The 21,840-nt window shown below is 42.1% G+C and overlaps 1 protein-coding gene across 4 annotated transcripts in view; it reads right to left on the bottom strand.

The window, feature by feature from the left end:
* LOC111949429 (protein furry homolog) overlaps positions 1–21,840 on the bottom strand; it is a 211,227-nt gene that overhangs the window by 144,891 nt on the left and 44,496 nt on the right. For all 4 annotated transcript variants that reach the window (XM_070433935.1, XM_023966584.2, XM_023966586.2 and 1 more), the window contains exons 3-12: positions 15,344–15,397; positions 13,671–13,813; positions 11,613–11,703; positions 11,082–11,161; positions 10,902–10,982; positions 9,500–9,668; positions 8,685–8,777; positions 5,563–5,661; positions 308–409; positions 71–174 (exon numbers count right to left, since the gene is read on the bottom strand). In XM_070433935.1, coding sequence (XP_070290036.1) covers positions 71–174; positions 308–409; positions 5,563–5,661; positions 8,685–8,777; positions 9,500–9,668; positions 10,902–10,982; positions 11,082–11,161; positions 11,613–11,703; positions 13,671–13,813; positions 15,344–15,397 — 1,016 coding nt within the window. The remainder of the gene's footprint in view (positions 1–70; positions 175–307; positions 410–5,562; positions 5,662–8,684; positions 8,778–9,499; positions 9,669–10,901; positions 10,983–11,081; positions 11,162–11,612; positions 11,704–13,670; positions 13,814–15,343; positions 15,398–21,840) is intronic.

The raw sequence follows: 21,840 nt of genomic DNA on the forward strand, positions 1-21,840 counted from the left end.
AAAGACCAATTAGTGGAAAAACTAATCTGAACTTGTCTGCCTGTGTATACACAGCAGTAGAAACATTTACCCTTGCGTAGCAGTGTTGCTCTCACACTTGATCCTGATCATGTAGACCCACAGAAGACGGTAAAGAGACTCCAGGGCTACACGCGCCATCTTGGGGTCCTTACTCTGCAGACACAGACAGACCGACAGACAGACTTTATGTTAGTACTGGTTGGTCCTGTGTGGCTCAGTTGGTAGAACATGGCGCTTGCAACATAAGGATTTGTGGGTTAGATTCCCGCTGATTGCAGTACAGTACCTTGATGTTGGAGAGGCAGTTGTTGAGGAAGACAGTCCATTTGTTGAGGAAGAAATGCTTCTGGCTGACACACAGCAGACAGGTCACCAACGGGTAGAGAGCCTAGGACACACACACACAGTAGACATGTCACTAAGGGAGACAGAGCCAGCATGGCGTTTAGGTCTATGAAATCTTCATTGCTTCAATGATGTGTGTGTTTAAAGTTTATTCACCATGTGCACAGGATGCAACAGGTGTAAAACAGTAAAGTGAAATTCTTACCTTGAGAGCTCTTTCCCAACAATGAAAAAATTATAAAAGTAGGAATAAAAACCACGCAAGAAGTACGATGAGAGTTAAAGAACAAGTATATACAGGTCAGTGTGAGTACCTTATTCAATGTGCAGGGGTACTGGAGTAGTTCAGGTGGGTTTATACATAAGTGACAGGTAGTAGGATATACATGTAAATGGCTGAAAAGTGACAAGTATCTGCAATATACAGTCAAAATACTTATGGTGTTATACTTATGGAAATATATACAAGTAAACAGGAGGAATAGTGACCAGTGGTAGGATAAATAGATAAATACTGTACTAATGGTGACGTCAATCAATAATCAATGGACAGCAGCATACTAAATCTAATCAATAATAATTTTAGCAGCAGCGTAGGGTGTGTCTGAGTGGGTAGAGACCTGTGGATGGGCATAGAGTCACTGGATAGTCTGTGGGAGAGGGAGAGTGGTAGTTGTTAGCCATAAAAGTCTTATGGCCAGGGAATATAAGCTGTTTAGGAGTCTGTTTGTCTGAGCCTTGATGCACCAGTACAGCCTGCCGGATGGGAGCATGGAGAACAGTCCATGTCTCGGGTGGCTGGAGTCTATGGCAATTCTTCATRCCTTTCTCAGACACCGCCTGGCATGTAGGTCCTGGATGGCTGGGAGCTCGCCCCCAGTCATGCGCTGGGCCATCTGCACCACCCTCTGTAGGGCCTTCTGGTTGTGGGCGGTRCCGTTGCCATACCAGAATGTGATACAACCAGTCAGGATGCTCTCAATGGTGCAGCCGTAAAAGGATCTGAGGGGCCATGCCAAATCGTTTCAGCCTCCCGAGGGAGAAGAGGCATTGCTGTGCATTCTTTAAGAATCTTCTGGTGTTAGAGGACCAAGTTAAGTCCACTGTGATGTGGATACCGAGGAACTTGAAGCTCTTGTCATGGGTAAAGGAGTACAGGAGGGGGCTAAGCACACACCCCTGGGGGCCCCCCGTGTTAAGGGTCAGTGTGGCAGAGGTGTTGTTGCCTACTCTCACCACCTGGGGTCGGCCCATCAGAAAGTCCAGGATCCAGTTGCAGAGGGAGGTGTTTAGTCCCAGGGTCCTTAGCTTAGTGATGAGCTTTGAGGACACTATGGTGTTGAACGCTGAGCTGTAGTCAATGAATAGCATTCTCACATAGGTGTTCCTTTTGTCCAGGTGGGAAAGGGCAGTGTGGAGTGCAATAGAGATTGCATCATCTGAGGATCTGTTGGGGCGGTATGCAAATTGGAGTGGGTCCAGGTTTTCTGGGATAATGGTGTTGACGTGAGCCATGACCAGCCTTTCAAAGCACTTCATGGCTACAGACTTGAGTGCTAACAAGCTGACTACACCGCTCGCGTCGCGTGTGCGCGTTGCAAAATAAATTTAGAAATCTATATTATTCAATTATTGCACCCACACTGTTCGTGCACGCCAACGAGCGTCTGCGTTGCCAAGGGCTAAAATAACAGTTAGTTCTATTTGTGACGCAGATCGCGCTGCAAGTCCTACCTCTCCCATCTCCTCATTGGTTTATAGAAGCAGGTACCCACGTGCCATCTCCTCATTGGTTATACCCACGTGGGAGACTGAAAGACGAACGAGGTCGGTGGCGGTAATGCACCTAATTTATGAAAGTTGCCAATTGCAATATAAAGTCCAAAGAAGAAAAAGCCTGGAAGGAGGAGAGATGACTAGAAATGATTCGGTTGACCATTTTATGTGTGGATTAATTGTCGGAGTAGAGGACCTTGTGCATTTCAGGTAAAATAACAACTCAATGTTTATATCCCAGGACAAATTAGCTAGCAACAGCAAGCTAGCTAAATAGGACAAATTAGCTAGCAAGTGCAAACTAGCTAGCTAAATTGCCATAAATGTTTAATGCTTTTCGACCTGTCCCCAAACTAATGTAATTGGTTCAGAGTTTGTTTTGATATTTTAAACTGCTTGTCGTGATCGCGTTTGGTGTGGGGGGTGCACGATGGTGCACGCGCGCAGCCGGTTTGGGTTCCGTGTAAGGGTCGGTAGTCATTTAGGCATGTTACCTTAGTGTTCTTGGGCAGAAGGACTATGGTGGTCTGCTTGAAACATGTTGGTATTACAGACTCAGTCAGGGACAGGTTTAAAATGTCAGTGCCAGTTGCCAGTTGGTCAGCGCATGCTCAGAGTAGATGTCCTGGTAATCCGTCTGGCCCTGCGGCCTTGTGAATGTTGACCTGTTTAAAGGTTTTAATCACATCAATGACGTCATCAATGCACTTATTGATGAAGCCAATGCCTCAATGCCATCGGAAGAATCCCGAAACATATATTCCAGTCCGTGCTAGCAAAACAGTCCTGTAGCTTAGCATCTGCGTCATCTGACCACTTATTTATTTATCTGAACGAGTCACTGGTGCTTCCTGGTTTAGTTTTTGCTTGTAAGCAGGAATCAGGAGGATACAATTATGGTAAATTTTGCCAAATGGAGGGTGAGGGAGAGCTTTGTATGTGTCTCTGTGTGTGGAGTAAAGGTGGCCTAGAGATTTTTTTCCTCTGGCTGCACATTTAACATGCTGGTAGAAATGAGGTACAGTTGAAGTCGGAAGATTACATACACCTAAGCCAAATACGTTTATATTCAGTTTTTCACAATTCTTGACATCTAATCTTAGTAACAATTCCCTGTGTGGGGTCAGTTAGGATCACCACTTAATTTTAAGAATGTGAAATGTCAGAATAATAGTAGAGAGAATGATTTATTTCAGCTTGTATTTCTTTGTTGGACTTTGTTGTCCTTAAGCCATTTTGCCACAACTTTGGAAGTATGCTTGGGGTCATTGTCCATTTGGAAGACCCATTTGCGACCAAGCTTTAACTTCCTGACTGATGTCTTGAGATGTTGCTTCAATATATCCACATAATTTCCCTCCTCATGAAGCCATCTATTTTGTGAAGTGCACCAGTCCCTCCTGCAGCAAAGCACCCCCACAACATGATGCTGCCACCCCCGTGCTTCATGGTTGGGATGGTGTTCTTTGGCTTGCAAGCCTCCCCCTTTTTCCTCCAAACATAATGATGGTCATTATGGCCAAACAGWTMWATTTYTKTTTCATCAGACCAGAGGAMATTTCTCCAAAAAGTATGATCTTTGTCCCCATGTGCAGTTGCAAACCGTAGTCTGGCTTTTTTATGGCGGTTTTGGGACCAGTGGCTTCCTCTTGCTGAGCGGCCTTTCAGGTTATGTCGATATAGGACTCGTTTTACTGTGGATATAGATACTTTTGTACCTGTTTCCTCTAGCATTTTCACAAGGTCCTTTGCTGTTGTTCTGGGATTGATTTGCACTTTTCGCACCAAAGTTAATCTCTAGGAGACAGAACGCGTCTCCTTCCTGAGCGGTATGCATGCTGCGTGGTTCCATGGTGTTTATTCTTGCGTACTATTGTTTGTACAGATGAATGTGGTACCTTCAGGCGTTTGGATATTGCTCCCAAGGATGAACCAGACTTGTGAAGGTCTTTTTTCTGAGGTCTTGGCTGATTTCAGAGGCACTGAGTTTGAAGGTAGGCCTTGAAATACATCCACAGGTGCACCTCCAATTGACTCAAATGATGTACATTTTCCTATCAGAAGCTTCTAAAGCCATGACATCATTTTCTGGAATTTTCCAAGCTGTTTAAAGGCACAGTCAACTTAGTGTATGTAAACTTCTGATTCACTGGAATCTGATGCAGTGAATTATAAGTGAAATAATCTGTCTGTAAACAATTGTTGGAAAAATTACTTGTGTCATGCACAAAGTAGATGTCCTAACCAACTTACCAAAACTAGAGTTTGTTAACAAGAAATTTGTGGAGTGGTTGAAAAATGAGTTTTAATTACTCCAACCTAAGTGTTTGTAAACTTCCGACTTCAACTGTAAAATGGATTTAAGTTAAATCCCCCGGCCACTAGGAGCACCACCTCTGGATGAGCATTTTCCTGTTTGCTTATGGCCGTATACAGCTCATTGAGTGCAATCTTATTGCCAGTATCAGTTTGTGGTGGTAAATAGACAGCTACGAAGAATATAGATGAAAACTCTCTTCGTAAATAGTGTGGTCTACATCTTATCATGAGATATTCTACCTCAAGCGAACAAAACCTCGAGACTTCCTTACTATTAGATTTCGTGCACCAGCTGTTGTTTACAAATATACACAGACCGCCACCCCTTGTCTTACCAGAGGCAGCTGTTCTATCTTGCCGATGCAGCGTAAACCCCGCCAGCTGAATGTTATTCATGTCGTCATTCAGCTATGACTCGGTGAAACATAAGATATTACAGTTTTTAATGTCCCATTGGTAGGATATTCGCGATTGTAGTTTGTCTATTTTGTTATCCAATTATTGTACGTTGGCTAATAGTACTGATAGTAGAGGCAGATTACCCATTCGCCGTCAGATCCCGATATCTCCGTTTCTTTCTCATGTGAATGACGGGGATTTGGGCCTTATCGGTTGTCTGAAGTAAATCCTTCGCGTCCGACTTATTAAAGAAAAAATGTATTCCAGTACAGGTGAGTAATTGCTGTCCTGATATCAATAAGTTATTTTCGGTCACAAGAGACGGTGGCAGAAACATTATGTACAAAATAAGTTACAAATAACGTGAAAAAACACACACATTAGCACAACTGGTTAGGAGACGGTAAAACGGCAGCAATCTCTTCCGGCGCCATTATTATGAAGAGGTTGAAGAGGTTTCCTGTCCTCTCTTGTGAATCATTAGTTAGAGGAGCAACAAGGAGAGAGCCTCTACACAAGATTGACCTTGAAATGCTTTGAAGCTTGAGAGACACCACAGGCATGTTTGCTATGCACCAGTTTTACACTGGCCTGCCACTGTGGCTTTTGGAGAAGAACATCAACAACTCTGGGCTGTGTGTGTGTGTGTGTGCGTGTGTGTGTGTGTGTGTGCGTGTGTGTGTGTGCGTGCATGCGACTAACCAGAGAGTGTTTTTTCCTGGAGGAGAGGTCCAGTGTTGTGTCATACAGGCTCTCCACAAAGTTCCTTAGACACGGCACGTTCACCTCGTTCTTTACAGCCTGGAAATGGAGAACACATACTCAGCATCACACACACACACGTACACACACATACACTCAAGCACACTCAAATACAATAAACTTTGATATGCGCATGCCTCACCCACCTGAGGAGCTCTCCTTTTCAACCATCTATTTCCTATGTTTGAGGGGTGCAAAATCCACTTGTCACTTAAATCTCTGGATCGATTTCTTTCATTTTACTCTGGTGACTCTTTCCTACTGTTGCTAGTGCCATAAATGTTTTCCCGTTAACATAACGACAGCGGAAACATGTGTAATGACCTGTCAAACTCACTCTAGAATTGCCTGAAATGGACTCAATGGACTACATTGGCTTTCCGTTGCATCTATAAGAACACTAATGCTTGGTTGGGGATTTAATACACTGTCTCAACACTTACATCACAAGAAAGAAAAGAAAGATAACTTTTTTTTGGTGGGTGTTGATTTTTTGTGTAATTGAAGAAAGTAATGATTTAATACAGCTGAAATGTTCACAAATGAGATGCGTTGAAATGAAAGCAACTTCTGAAAAGGAAAACTCAGATTATAGTGATACTATGTCTGATCTTGCAAACAATGTAAAGTATGTATAGAAAGGGCTTTGAACCCAGCTAAACGTTGGTTAAAAATGGAACGATGCGACACTAAACTTCAAGGTTTCACTCAGGCTACCTCGCCTCTCACTTTGAGACTCATGCTGAAACTACACTTCCAAGACGTGTCGCTTGTTCACCCTGTGTATGTTACCAGCCTCGAAACTAAACCCCTGCTACTCGGGGCAGACTTGATGGATGGTTTGTTCCCACTGATGGATTGGAAAAATAACCAATTGTGGTTACAAATAACCGTGCTGTCTCCACTGACAACACTGTCTTCTCCTAATGCTGGCTGCAACACAGTCATCCACAAGGAGTATGTGTTGAAAGGACCCCTTGGGAAAAATACGTTTCAACACCTCTTGGTGAAAAATCTGACTCAAGCAGATATTACGATATCTCGTCACATTCAACCAGCAAACCTGATTGACTATTATTTTCATGATTTCGAGCCAAACGTCTCTGTGAGTGAGCAACTTCCCTCCTCCTTGGAGTCATGCGATACTGTAGCTAAGATGAACTTCTCTTGTCCTTCAGACACTTACGCAAGCACCGAAGCCGTATCAGGAAAGAAAGCATCAACGTTCAGAGTGGACTCTGCTTACGATGATACATTTTCCGCTTCGAGGGGGACTGAAACCCTTTACAATGAAACTAACGGTGTCAGTCCCGCCACTAACCCGGTTTTCTCCAACTGGTGAAACCCTGCGATATTGCCGAAAGATATCCTCGTCTCAGTTCGCAGGTACTGGAACGGTTGCCATACGCGGACGCTGTGGTGAATGCAGGCTACGACAGCCGTTTTGAAGCACATATACCAGGATATTTGGTTGAAAGGCTACAGCCAATCTACTAACAACGTAGCTGCTGACAACTCGTACAAAGGGTCCAACCTTTTTGCCTCGGACACCAACAACAACTGCTGGTTGGGGGGGGTGGTCTCGAGACACAAAGGGGGGAGATACGAGCCCAGACCTATGATGAGCCACACGGTCCCGTGTGGCTCAGTTGGTAGAGCATGGCGCTTGCAACGCCAGGGTTGTGGGTTCATTCCCCACGGGGGGACCAGGATGAATATGTATGAACTTTCCAATTTGTAAGTCGCTCTGGATAAGAGCGTCTGCTAAATGACTTAAATGTAAATGTAAAATGAGCCTCGTCGAGGCAATTGGGGGGTCGAGGCTACGTGCAACACTGTACGAGGCCGCCCGATCAGGAAACAAATCAAGTTGTGAACTTCCCCACGAGAACAGAGAGGAGCGGAAAAGCCCCTTGACGGGGATAACCTTACAATACATCTTGAGATATCACTGAGGTGTCCCAGACTGGTCATAAAAGAATAGTGTTGTGCGTTATTAACGTCTGTCATTCCAGGTGAAGCTGGTTGAGAGAATGCCAAGAGTGTGCAAATTGTCATCAAAGCAAAGGGTGGCTACTTTGAAGAATCTCAAATATAAAATATATTTTGATTTGTTTAACACTTTTTTGGGTTACTACATGATTTGTTATGTGTTATTTCATAGTTTTGATGTCGTCACTATTTTCTACAATGTAGAAAATAGTCAAAATAAAGAATAAACATGGGATGAGTAGTTGTGTTCAAACTTTTGACTGGTACTGTATAAAAAACAGTTTTTACTTTCTCATTATGGGATAATAAGGGGAAAAAACTGTTTAATCAATTTTAGAATAAGGCTGTAACGTAACAAAATGTGGAAAAAGTCTGAATATTTTCCCAATGCCCTGTTAAAAAGATAGAGATACCAAACCTGTTCACAAGGTTGGTTAACTCTCCACGGAATTAGGTAAATCCGCTTTTAGTTTTCACCCTCCACATTTTTGGAATCACTTACAAAATGAATTACATTTGGATTCCTTGGTACCACTAGGGCATTTAAAACCCTGATGATAAATGAGTTCACTGAGGTGTGCAGTTATTTTGATTGATAAAACAGGGGTCGCTTTGTTGAAGCCACCTTGCCTCCATCTTGGCAATCCAACATTGTAAAACATATTTTGGAAGCTATAAAAATGCATTTATTAATGTCTACATTTGTTTGTGAGCTAAAAAATATAAAAAATAAAAAATATATATATATTTTTCTTAAAGTGTAATGTTTAAAGATGACTAATATTACTGTCCACACTACAAAAAAATATACAAATACATATAATTTTGTCCTTGAAACATTGAATTTAAATGCTGTAGAATTCCATTAATGCCTATGGAGGACTGCTCCTACTGGGGAGTACCAATATGGCCGACCAGTGGCTTCAAAGCCTCTCATCAGCAATCCAGGGTTTATATACATCATTGGTTACAACATCTGGTCTCTTTTACAAACAAGTATCGTTTTCATGACATCCTCAAGACGTCAAGGAATATATTGTAGTTGTCATCTGGTCAGATGACCAACTTACTGCCGCTACAGGAACTAGGATCTCCACAAAGAGCCCGGCCAGGGCATGCTTAATGTCCTTGTCCTTCACTTCCAGGAAGTACTGGGCACAGTCCTGCAACAGACAGCAGCACTTATTAAATACAGCATAAACCCTTACATCATAAGGATTACATGTTGTAAACCATACAGTCAGCCACTAAGGTCAGGTCACATGCTGGTCAACAAAAAGGCTAAATCACGAAACTACACCCTTCTCACAGTGTACACTTGAACACTTTCTAGCATGGATTTAATAATGGTGGAAACTCACTCCAGCCAATGCTTAAACCAATCACATGCTTTTAAATGATTGACAGGAATTTCTGGAATAGGTGGTGAATTGGGACGAGAAAAGAAAAGGCCTAGGATTAGAAAAGTATACAGAATGCAAAGGAGGGAATGCAAGCTGAAGATAACAAAAGGAATCAAGAAACTCTGGACTTGTTTTAGTACTGTTAGAGATGACCATTCTCACTTATGGGTTCGGATCCCACTTCTGACACGTATTACATTGTTAGCTACATGGATAAGACAGGGAGACATGAGTCAAGTTCATATGTTTACTAAGAAGATGATATGGCCTCAAAACAGGTCATGCAACCAGCTCCTTGGAAATGGACCAATATAGGACAATTTCGACATTAAAAGGTGAGTTGTCAGAAAAGACTGCTTCCTATCACAAATAGAATTCACTGGTCCTTTTCAACCATGCAGGATTACACACTTGTTCGAGACCGGTGGGCCTGTAACCATCACTTCTGCAGTTTCTGTCGAGCTCACTGCTCACTTCTGTACCTGCATGAACCGGAAGGAGGCTTCAAAGTCCTCCACTGGATACATCTTGACGCGGAAGAACTTGACACCCATGATGAGGCTGACGGTGCTCTGGACCACGTAGGGACTCTGCTCCTTCTGTCTCAGCTCCTTCAGCTCAGACAGAAACGTTTTCTTCACAGCAGGAAATCTGAGAAGGAGAGGAGGAGACAGAGAGTCGGAACAAAGGCAGCGTCCCAAAGAGCGCCCTAATCGAAATAGGGTGCGCTACTTTGGACCAGGGGAAAATAGCCCATTGGGTGTCTATTACCAGAATGCTGACATAGTTAACGCAAGTAATAACGAATTTCAATGGATGATGCTAGCTAAATATGCTAACGAGGCAAACAAAAATAATCTAATTGCATAGACAGTCAATCCAGCTCATAAAGTTATACATATATAGGCAGGATCTACCGAATGTCAGTTTTGGTGAGTTTGAACATTTACAAGTGAACGTCAACGAGAGACATTGTGCTTGTCTGAAGGAACAACAGTACTGGCTGGAGCAACAGGTGTTGATCAATGAATGCTACAGATTGGCTGGAGATGCTCATACCTGTTGTCCCAGTTTAATTACAGGGTTGTGTTCATAAGAGCACGCAACAGACACATGTTTTGATCAGGACCCCCGATCCATTCATTATAATCTAAAAGGCAAAACTGATCCTAGATCAGCACTCCTACACTACGCTAATAATACCCAACCATAGCTCTATTTTTAAGGCCTTTGTTCCTTCGCAGCGATGATCTGGAAAGTTCCAATAAACACACAGTGATTTTCAGTCCTAGTATGGAGGGCAAAGGACTTGTCCAAAACACATGTCTTGTGATCCACTCAGGTCTAGCTCTCTATTTAAACCAGTGAGATTCTCAGGCAGATGTGTACAGAACAGAAGCAGGAGAGAGCATTGTGACAATTCAAACATACCACAATTGCTAAACAGTCATTAGTCATCTCCAATGGCAACATTAAACATGATATGCATCCCAAATGGAAATCTATTCCCTACATAGTGCACTACTTTTTACCAGAGCCCTATAGGTCCTGGTCAAAAATAGTGCACTATATTGGGAATCGGGTGCCATTTGGGACAAAACCAATGGTATCCCCCTGAATGACAACAGAATTGTCCTGCATCCTCAAGTGTAGGGTAATTAAAATACGTTCAAATACTGCCCAAAGACTGACAGCATACTATCTTAACTACACAGTAGCCTATGAATTAATTAAGGAATGAATAAGTGAATGAATGAATGAACAAACAAACAAACAAATGAAAGAATGAATGAATAAAGAAATTAATGAATGAATGAATGAATGACATACAGTATGGATTATGGATTATTGTTTAAAGATGACTTAATGAACTGTGGGACTTACTTGGCCTGGGCTAAAACTCCTATGACTTCTGCATAGAGGTCTGCTACAATGTGCATGTTACCAGTGTTAGGACCATGATACCTGGCAAACAAACAGACAGGTGTAAGAATATCGGAAAAGGAAATAAATAAATAAATACTGTATACACAGAAAGTCATATAAAAGCAGAGCTAAACATACCCTTCTTTGTATCTAAAGTGCTTAAAGGCCAAGTTAATGACTTCACTGACCAAACTGTCCAGGACAGGGTGGAGCGGCATCTGGTCATAGAGAGAGAGAGCAAGAGAGAGGGAAAGAGGGGGGGGGGGGACACTGTCATGACAACATTCTGTTACAAACAGAAAACTCCAGTCATGAGTCTGAGATTGAGCAAACGGAATATATCTGCCCTTTAAGCTGCGTCCCAAACGGCACCATATTCCCAAAAAGCCCGTCGGGCTCTGGTGGAAAGTAGTGCATTATATAAGGGATAGGGTACTATTTGGGATTTATCCAAGAAGTGGTTGTTCTGTAAAGTATCCCTCAGGGGAGCCATATCTAATGACACTGTGAATGCTAACATTGGTCAAAAAGGGCACTTATGTTCAGTATACAACACAAACTTTCACTTTAAGAAATTAAGAGTTTTGTTCTTCCCAGAACATTGAAGGAAAATAATGTGCTAGGTGGGTTTAGTGTTTTAGAGTGGAGTATATAGAGAAAATGAGTCACCTGTTTTAAAACTTCTATAAGTACGAGGGAGAAGATGAAGTCGATTGCCAGATCCCTCCTTTCAAGTAGAAAATCTCTGTGCTGTTCATCACTGTGAAACATCAACAGGGTTGGACAAGTTAGCTCAAAGCTGTCAAACTAGAGCAGTTACCAAGTTATGTCACAGATTACACCACACAAATGGGACAATAAATTACAAAAGTGAAATTGATTTATTTTTATCCAATTTGCATTTCGGGAGCTACAGTTGAAGTTGGAAGTTTACATACACTTAGGCTGGAGTCAATAAAACTCGTTTATCAACCACTCCACAAATTTCTTGTTAACAAACTATAGTTTTGGCTGGTCGGTTAGGACATCTACTTTGTGCATGACACAAGTACGTTTTCCAACAATTGTTTACAGACAGATTATTTAACTTATAATTCACTGTATCACAATTTCAGTGGGTCAGAAGTTTACATACATTAAATTGACTGTGCCTTTAAACAGCTTGGAAAATTCCAGAAAATGATGTCATGGCTTTAGAAGCTTCTGATAGGCTAATTGACATCATTTGAGTCAATTGGAGGTGTACCTGTGGATGTATTCCAAGGCCTACCTTCAAACTCAGTGCCTCTATGCTTGACGTAATGGTAAAATCAAACGAAATCAACCAAGACCTCAGGAAAAAAATTGTAGACCTCCACAAGTCTGGTTCATCATTGGGAGCAATATCCAAATGCCTGAAGGTACCACGCTCATCTGTACAAACAATAATATGCAAGTATAAACACCATGGGACCATGCAGCCGTCATAACGCTCAGGAAGGTGACATATTCTATCTTCTAGACATTAACGTACTTTGGTGCGAAAAGTGCAAATCAATCCCAGAACAACAGCAAAGGACCTCGTGAAGATGCTGGAGGAAATAGGTACAAAAGTATGTATAGCCACAGTAAAACGAGTCCTATATCGACATAACCTGAAAGGCCGCTCAGCAAGGAAGAAGCCACTGCTCCAAAACCGCCATAAAAAAGCCAGACTACGGTTTGCAACTGCACATGGGGACAAAGATTGTACTTTTTGGAGAAATGTTCTCTGGTCTGATGAACCAAAAATAGAACTGTTTGGCCATAACGATCATCGTTATGTTTGGAGGAAAAAGGGGTGCGCTTGCAAGCCGAAGAACACCATCGTGAAAGCACGGGGGTGGCAGCATCATGTTGTGGGGGTGCTTTGCTGCAGGAGGGACTGGTGCACTTCAAAAAATAGATGGCATCATGAGGAAAGGAAAATGATGTGGATATATTGAAGCAACATCTCAAGACATCAGTCAGGAAGTTAAAGCTTGGTCGCAAATGGGTCTTCCAAATGGACAAGCATACTTCCAAAGTTGTGGCAAAATGGCTTAAGGACAGCAAAGTCAAGGTATTGGAGTGGCCATCACAAAGCCCTGACCTCAATCCTAAAGAAAATCTGTGGGCAGAACTGAAAAAGCGTGTGCGAGCAAGGAGGCCTTACAAACCTGACTCAGTTACACCAGCTCTGTCAGGAGGAATGGGCCAAAATTCACCCAACTTATTGTGGGAAGCTTGTGGAAGGCTACCCGAAACATTTGACCCAAGTTAAACAATTTAAAGGGAATGCTACCAAATACTAATTGAGTGTATGTAAACTTCTGACCCACTGGGAATGCGATGAAAGAAATAAAAGCTGAAATAATTATATTCTGACATTTCACATTCTTAAAATAAAGTGGTGATCCTAACTGACCTAAGACAGGGAACTTTTACTAAGATTAAATGTCAGGAATTGTGAAAAAGTTTAATGTATTTGGCTAAGGTGTATGTAAACTTCCGACTTCAACTGTATATGCTTCCATAGCCATCTGTTATGCAATAAGTCAATGATAATGTCAATCAATTCAGGCACAATGTCTTATACTGTACAGTGTTTTCTTTGTGTTTGAGTTCTGGTTATAAAATGTGACAGGGTGTTCATGGAAGTCCTATTGGCCGTTCTGTCTCCTGTACCGTCAAAGGGTGTGTGTGTGTGTGTGCATATACGTGTGTTACTTTTTTGACTTGGTGTTGGCTCTGGGTCTGTATTCGTGTGACTCTGGGTCCTCTAGACCGTTCTGTCTTCTGTACCAGTCAAACAGTGTCCTCAGAATGGACGGGAGGCAGTACTCCGCCAGAGAACTCATAGCAGTTATCACCTGAAACAACAAGCAAATAAATGAAAATGGTGTATACATATTGGTCAGTCAGATCATTATTACATAACACTGTTCCCTCGAGCCAAAAACCTGACGTAACGTAAAATCAACATCCATATTTAGATTAGATGATATTTAATTGGAGTTGCCAACAAATGTGAATTCTTCTTGAAATTAACCAACCCTTCAAATCTTGTCGTTGATTTGTGGTTGAAATCTGGTTAAAATGAGTGCACGTTGACCCATTTTTTTGCTGTCAACCAAAAATTACATTGACGTTGTCACGGATCCCCCCGGTACTGCTGCTCATTCTGTTCACCAGTTCCGGAGGTCTTCTAGCCTTCACTGAACGGGATTCATTATCATCAACCCTGGACTCTTTTGTCTGATTACACACACCTGGTTCCCATTTCTCCTGATTAGTATGTTATATATGTGCCCTCTGTCTTTGTTGGTTATTGTTCCCATGTCCATTGGTCGTGGGAGTACCCATGCGTTGGTGCAGCTGTTATGCTGCATACTTTATGTATTGTGTATTACGTGTATCGTGTCGTTCAATGAGGTTTACCCTCGCTCTTTTGTTTGGGTACAGCCCAGTGTTTTTGTATACGTGTTTCTTTTGGGTGTATTAAAAACCCCTATTGTGTATTCCTGCGCCTGTCTCCAAAATCCTTTCTACCAGTGTGACAGATGTTGTTGGAATGTTGGTTCAACATATTTTTGCCAATGGGTTGTATCTTTTTCCCAGTCATGTTTCATTTATATCTGCATCAAAATCACTGTGTCTTAACCCTCACTGTCCTCCACACAACAGAAGCTGCAGGCAGTGAGAGGGGATGGGAGGAAAGGTAAAAGATAGAAGAGAGAGGGACAAGGGGAAAGAGGAGATGAGTGGAGAAGAGAGAGAATGGAGAAGGGACAGAAGAACAATGGAGAAGAGAGAGAGAGAGATGGGAGACAGGGTCCTGGGAGACTAGGAGTTGAGGTGCCCATGGGGTGGCATACATCTCTCCAGGGAGGAGAGGGAAGGAAGGAAGGAAAGGCGGGCCGGCTTGGACCTGGATACAAGCACACGGAAAGGGAGGGGAGTCTGGTGAGACCAGGGGAATACAGCGGGCCTTCATTCAGCACGAACAGGAGAAGAATCCTGCCTCTGTACACTGTTGAATTGCATCAAGCCTTATGCACCCGGAAACACATGCACACAGGAACACACACACACGCACACAAACACACACTTGTGCGCACACACACACACAAACCTTCTACTATACAGGCACCTAGAGAACCACAGATTTGGAGAGAACCAGTGGGGAAGGTTGAGTTAAGCACTACCCAGCCAACAAGCATTAACAGTGATGATGGACTGACTGCTCAATACAACAAGCTTGTGTATCATTTGTTGAGTAACCTTTTCTGAGACCTGAAAACCTGCTTTGGCTCCAGGAGCTAAAATGTATTCGCTTGAGCTCAGCGACCACAACCCTGCCTCACTGATTTTTCTGTCCATTAGAGAGTAACAGTTCTTACCTGGTCAAACTGAGGATCCTCACCCCTCTGCAAAGACTTGATCAAGGGTTTCTCCTGTGAAAAATAATATTAAAAAATAAATGAATTCAAAAACAAAAAAGTGACACACCAAAGCTCTAAAGAGCTTCCTCTCCTAATTCTCTCCATTTCTCATATCAGGACCTAGTGTTGGACGTTGTGGGTATTTTTGGAAAGGGGAATTATGATCAGTTGATGTATGGTCATTATATAACCCAGGGTAGGTTCCAAGTGGAACCCTATTTCCTATACAGTGCACTACTTCCTAATCCCTATGTAGTCCACTACTTTAGACCAAGAACCACAGGGTTTATATAGAGAATAGTGTGCCATTTGGGATGCAGCCCCAGAGTTAATGAGAAAAGACATCAGTCAGTTGGAGGTCTGGGCAGCTTCTGTCAGACAGACAGGAGAGATGGGACATTAATGACGTGCCGCATCAGTCTTTACTCAGCTGGATAATGCCCATAATGCCAGTCACCTAGTTAGCGCCTTGGGGGTCTCATTTATTTGTCAAAATAGCCTTGCGCTCAGATTTGACCATAAATAGTGCGTGCTGTGCGTTGATGTCGTATGCCAATAATGTCTTCCACACACCAAGGTTGTAAATGACGCATCTTGACCTCGATGTAAAAACCTAAATGGGTCATTTCTTTTCCGTTGCAAATGTATGAAACATACATGCATAGACGGTACCTTTTTTAGGATGCATTTCCCTTCGTTTTAAGAACTGAAGGTACGCACGTATAAAACTAGGCAAATTCTATGAGGCTCCAGGACCGGCCTACCTCTCATGACCCTTGGGGAGGCCTTTTGTCTTAACTCTGTGCCAGTGTTCTTCGCTTCACGTTGGTACATTCCAATGATTCCAGCCATACTCTTAGATTGTTCATGTAGCTACATACAGTCTGAATCTAGAAAACATTGGAGTGATTGAAATCTCAAGAGTCAAGTTTATACTCTCCTGCGTAAACGTCTGCCTACATCACTTCATTGTTAACTTATAGACATATGAGGCACTGCATCAGATCCGGTCTCAGGGATGGCTAACTCTGGACATCCCTTCAATCTCCAAAGAGTTGGGTACACCTTATGTGTGGAGTAATCTCCAATGCACTTTAAGATTGGAAGAATTGGGGCCTCTAGGGCATTTCAGACGTCTGTTAGGGGACCTTTTTACAGTCTCCCTGTAAAAAGGTCCCCTAACAGCTGCCTCATATGTATAAGTGTGTCTGTTTTTTAATATTGTGTTTTGCTTTTCATGTATAATAACGTGTAGTTTAATGTGTATATTACATTTTGATTTGTATTGTTGTGCAAACCAGGGCTCATCTGGAAAAGAGACCTTGGTCTCAGCATTGACTCCCTGTCAAAATAAAGATTAAATCAATAAAAAATGTAGTTCTTTCTGTCTTTGTGAAAGCAGAATCAGTGCATCAGCATTTTACACAGCCGGACAGTGGTGATTATGGCCTTCAAGGTGTATCAGGGTGTTAAGTGTCCTATTTGGTCAGACAGAACAGCACAGAAGCCATGTATTGATGTTTCCACCCAAAGCTAACAGTCGTAAGTGTTTGACTGTGACTGTGAGTAGGGTGGGGAGATAACTGATCGAGAAGTCAACAAGCAATCCGGTAAGTCTTCACTTAAAGCCTGCAGGTATTATGCTTTATTCATTGTTATTCTAATGATTCTGTATGTTATGTCTCTATGCAGGAACTTTCAAACTGACTCAACGGTTGTAAATTCATCAGGACCATTATGAGATTATAATAAGAAATTATAAGGGGTTGTACATGCTAATTACAAGTTGTACAATGCATTATAACCACATCATAATGCATTCTACCTGCAGGTTTTAAGTAAAGCATTACAGACCTTCCTATAGAAGCAGGACAGGCAGCCTAGCCTGTGACACACAACTTGTGTGTCCCTATTTCCAATATTATGAGTCCTGGTCAAAAGTAGTACACTACATAGGGAATCAGGTGAAATTTGGGACGCAGACACAGATACATTCAAAAGGGACTGGTCCTCTGTTCATTCAGACAACCTTTTACAGTAGGTGTTGACTAGTGCATTATTAAGTGATATTTAAATCTTGTTTTCGGTGCATAATTGATGAAAGACTTTCATGCAGAGGGTTAATCCAACACTATTATTCTCAAACAGTAGCAATGTGGAGACACACAGATCATCACATTCAATACTACTCATTTACATTGCTATGGCGATATACTGCCGCTGTAGTCCATAACATTACATGACATTTAAACCCTTAAGCTAAAATGATAAACAGCGCACTCCACTTGTAGTGAATGAGGTTATAATAATCAAGCGGTTATAATGATCCAATTTCCTGCATGGATGTAATCACTCTAAGAGCAGTGTATGTATAGGAAGAGGACATACAGTATCGGGGGTTTGTCATTGGCTAACCAATAGTCCTGTTGGAAGGTGAACCTTCGCCCCAGTCTGAGGTCCTGAGCACTCTGGAGCAGGTTTTCATCAAGGATATTTCTGTACTTTGCTCAGTTCATCTTTGCCTCGATCCTGACTAGTCTCCCTGTCCCTGCTGCTGAAAAACATCCCTACAGCATGATGCTGCCACCACCATGTTTCACTGTTGGGATGGTGCCAGGTTTCCTCCAGACGTGAAGCTTGACATTCAGGCCAAAGAGTTCAATATTGGTTTCATCAGACCAGAGAATCTTGTTTCTCATGGTCTGTGAGTCCTTTGCCTTTTGGCAAACTCGAAGCGGGCTGTTATGTCCCTTTTACTGACGAGTGGCTTTCGTCGGGCAACTCTACCATAAATCCTTGATTGGTGGAGTGCTGCAGAGATGGTTGTCCTTCTGGAAGGTTCTCCAATCTCCACAGAGGAACTTTGGAGCTCTGTCAAAGTGACCATCGGGTTCTTGGTCACCTCCCTGACCAAGGCCCTTCTCCTCCGATTGCTGAGTTTAGCCGGGCGGCCAGCTACAGGAAGAGTCTTGGTGGTTCCAAACTTCTTCCATTTAAGAATGATGGAGTCCACTGTGTTCTTGGGGACCTTTAATGCTGCAGACATTTTTTGGTACCCTTCTCCAGATCTGTGCCTAGACACAATCCTGTCTCGGAGCTCTACGGATAATTCCTTTGACCTCATGGCTTGGTTTTGGCACTGACATACAATGTCAACTGTGGGACCTTATATAGATATATAGGTGAAACAGGATGCACCTGAGCTCAATTTCGAGTCTCATAGCAAAGGGTCTGAATACTTATGTAAATAAGGTATTTCTGTTGTTTATTTACAAAAAATTCCAAAAACCTGTTTTTGCTTTGTCATTATGGAGTAGTGTGTGTAGATTGATGAGTTAAAACATGTATTTAATACATTTTAGAATAAGGCTGTAACGTACATTTTCAGTAGTTATACCTTCTACAGTAATTTGTTGCAAAGTTTCAAGTGCATGTTTGATGTGGTGGCTGTGCTTGTTGTTAGTGCAGAGAAAGGTTGGTTTCATTAGTTTGGCAGCGATTACAGCCTCGATTCTTCTTGGGTATGACGCTACAWGCTTGGTCCACCTGTATATGGGGAGTTTCTCCCATTCTTCTCTGCAGATCCTCTCAAGCTCTGTCATGTTTGTTAAGGAACGTCATGCACAGCACATCGGGTTCAAGTCCGGACTCTGACTGGGTGACTCAAAGACATTCAGAGACTTGTCCCGAAGCCACTCCTGCGTTCTCTTGGCTGTGTGCTTAGCGTTGTTGTCCTGTTGGAAGGTGAACCTTCGCCCCAGTCTGAGGTCCTGATCGCTCTGGAGCAGGTTTTCTGCAAAGATCTTTCAGGAACTTTGCTCCATTCATCGTTCCCTCGATCCTGACTTGTCTCCCAGTCCCTGCTGGTGAAAAACATCCCCACAGCATGATTCTGCCACCACCATTTTAGAATAAGGCTGTAACGTAACAAAATGTGGAAAAAGTCAAGAGGTCTGAATACTTTCCGAATGCACTATACATGAACATTTTAATAAATAAATACACACAAATGTAATGAAAGAAAGAATACAACTAAAGAAAGATAATGTGTGGGTGTGTGTAGAGTGTGTGTTAGAGAGTGTGTGTTTGTGTGTGCATCTATCAGTTATACATACTTGTCAGTACATTCACACAAAAAGTAGGTCACATGGGGGAGAGCCGTTGTGCCGTGAGTTGTTTCTTTATTTGCTTTTTGAAACCCGGTTCGTTGTTCACTTGCGCTATACGGAATGGAGTTCCATGCAATCATGGCTCTGTATAATACTGTATGTTTCCTTGAATTACTTCTGGACCTGTGGACTGTGAAAAGTCCACTGCTGGCATGTCTGGTGGGGTAAATGTGTGTGTCAGTGCTGTGTGTAAGTCGACTATGCAAACAATTTACAACGTTCAACACATGAATATTTCTTATAAAAACAAGAAGCGATGCAGTCAGTCTAGTATTGATTTTAGAACTCTGGTAACAGTGAAGAGCAAAACGTGCTTCTCTGTTCTGGGTCAGCTGCAGCTTAATTAAGTCCCTCTTTGCAGCACCTGACCATATGACTGGACCATAATCAAGATAAGATAAAACTAGAGCCTGTAGGACTTGCTTTGTGGCATGTGGTGTCAACAGAGCAGAGCAGACCTCTCCCCATCTTTACAACCATTAAATCAGTATGTTTTGACCATGACAGTTGACATTCTAAGGTAACACCAAGTAATTTAGTCTCCTCAACTTGCTCAACAGCCACACTATTCAATACCAGATCCAGCTGAGGTCTAGAACTTAGGGATTGATTTGACTAACTGTGGTTGCTGACACGTATACTGCAGGGTTGAATCATTAGCATACGTAGACACACAGGCCATGCGGTACGCTACACTTTACATGTTTAACAATAGAGAAGCTTCCATTAAACAAAACCCTCTGTGTTCTATTAGATAAATAACTCTGAATCTACTATATGGCAGAGGTTGAAAAGCCAATTTCAACAACGGGTTATGGTCAATAATGTCAAAGGCTGCMCTGAGGTCAAACAGTACAGCTCCCACAATCTTCTTATTATCCATTTCTTTCAACCAATCATCAGTCATTTGTGTCAGTGCATGTTGAGTGCCATTCTCTATAAGSATGCTGAAAGTCTGTTGTTCATTTGTTTACAGAGAAATAGCTTTGTATATAGTCATACACTATTTTTTCCAAAAGTTTGCTAAGAGTCGGCAGCAAGCTGATTGGTTGGTAGTAAGAACCAGTAAAGAGTGCTTACCATTCATGGGTAGCGGAATGACTTTGGCTTCCCTCCAGGTCTGAGGACAAACATTTTTCTCCAGACTCAGATTAAAGATATGACAATAGGAGTGGCAATATAGTCCGCTACCATATTCAGTAGCTTTTCATCTAAGTTACCAATACCAGGTGGTTTCTCATTATTGCTGGACAACAATAATGTATCCACCTCACCCACACTAACTTTACAAAATGTAAAATGACAACACTTTCTCTTCATTATTAGGTATTGTATGCTTGCTAAATTTGCTTACATTGACAATGAAATAGTCATTAAAGTAATTGGCAAAATCAAAAGGTTTTGCAATAAATGAGCCATCTGATTCAATGAAAGATGCAGTTGAATTAGTCTTTCTGATCATCATTTCATTTTTAAAGTATTTCAAACCTTTTTTCCATCATACTTTATGTGGATCAAATATTCAAGGGTAACTTTCAGACCCAATTTATACTACTATTAGAATGTGAAACAGATAACAGAAAGTCCATGTTAATACCAAATGTACATGGGGTCTCCCTCAGTTCACCTAGGGTTTTGGAGTGGTGTACATCTCAGTGTATAGTTGGTGACTGGTCAGTGCAGGGTGGAGTTTCCCCTATGTACAGATCTAGGATCAGCTTCCCCTCCCCCATTCCTAACCTCCTGAGTGGCGCAGCGGTCTAAGGCACTGCATCTCAGTGCTAGACTACAGACCCTGATTTGATTCCAGGTATGTATCACAACCGGCCGTGATTTGGAGTCCTAAAGGGCGGTGCACAATTGGCCCAGCGTCGTCCGGGTTATGGTTTGGCCGGGGTAGGCCGTCATTGTAAATAATAATTTGTTCTCAACTGACTTGGCTGGTTAAATAAAGGATAAATAAAATAAAAACCTTAGCCATTAATGGGGAAAATGCCAAACTGAACACAGATCAGCGTCTCGGGGCAACTTTACCCTACACCCTCAGGAGGGTGCAAAGTTAAAGACGTCAAGATAGAAATGTACGGTGTAGAACACGTCTGTCATGTAGAATAGGAAATTGTGTCAGATTTTATTCATTACATTTCTATCTGCAGGGTCAGTACTACTCTTTTGAATACTGGTCTAATATATTTTTTTATGCACCAATGCATGATAACCTGACAAAATCCTTAACTTTGATTTATATATACAGTATAATAACATGTCTTAAGAAAAATATAATTA

The sequence above is a fragment of the Salvelinus sp. IW2-2015 genome, linkage group LG22 (assembly GCF_002910315.2).
Source record: "Salvelinus sp. IW2-2015 linkage group LG22, ASM291031v2, whole genome shotgun sequence".
Taxonomy (NCBI): Eukaryota; Metazoa; Chordata; class Actinopteri; order Salmoniformes; family Salmonidae; genus Salvelinus; species Salvelinus sp. IW2-2015.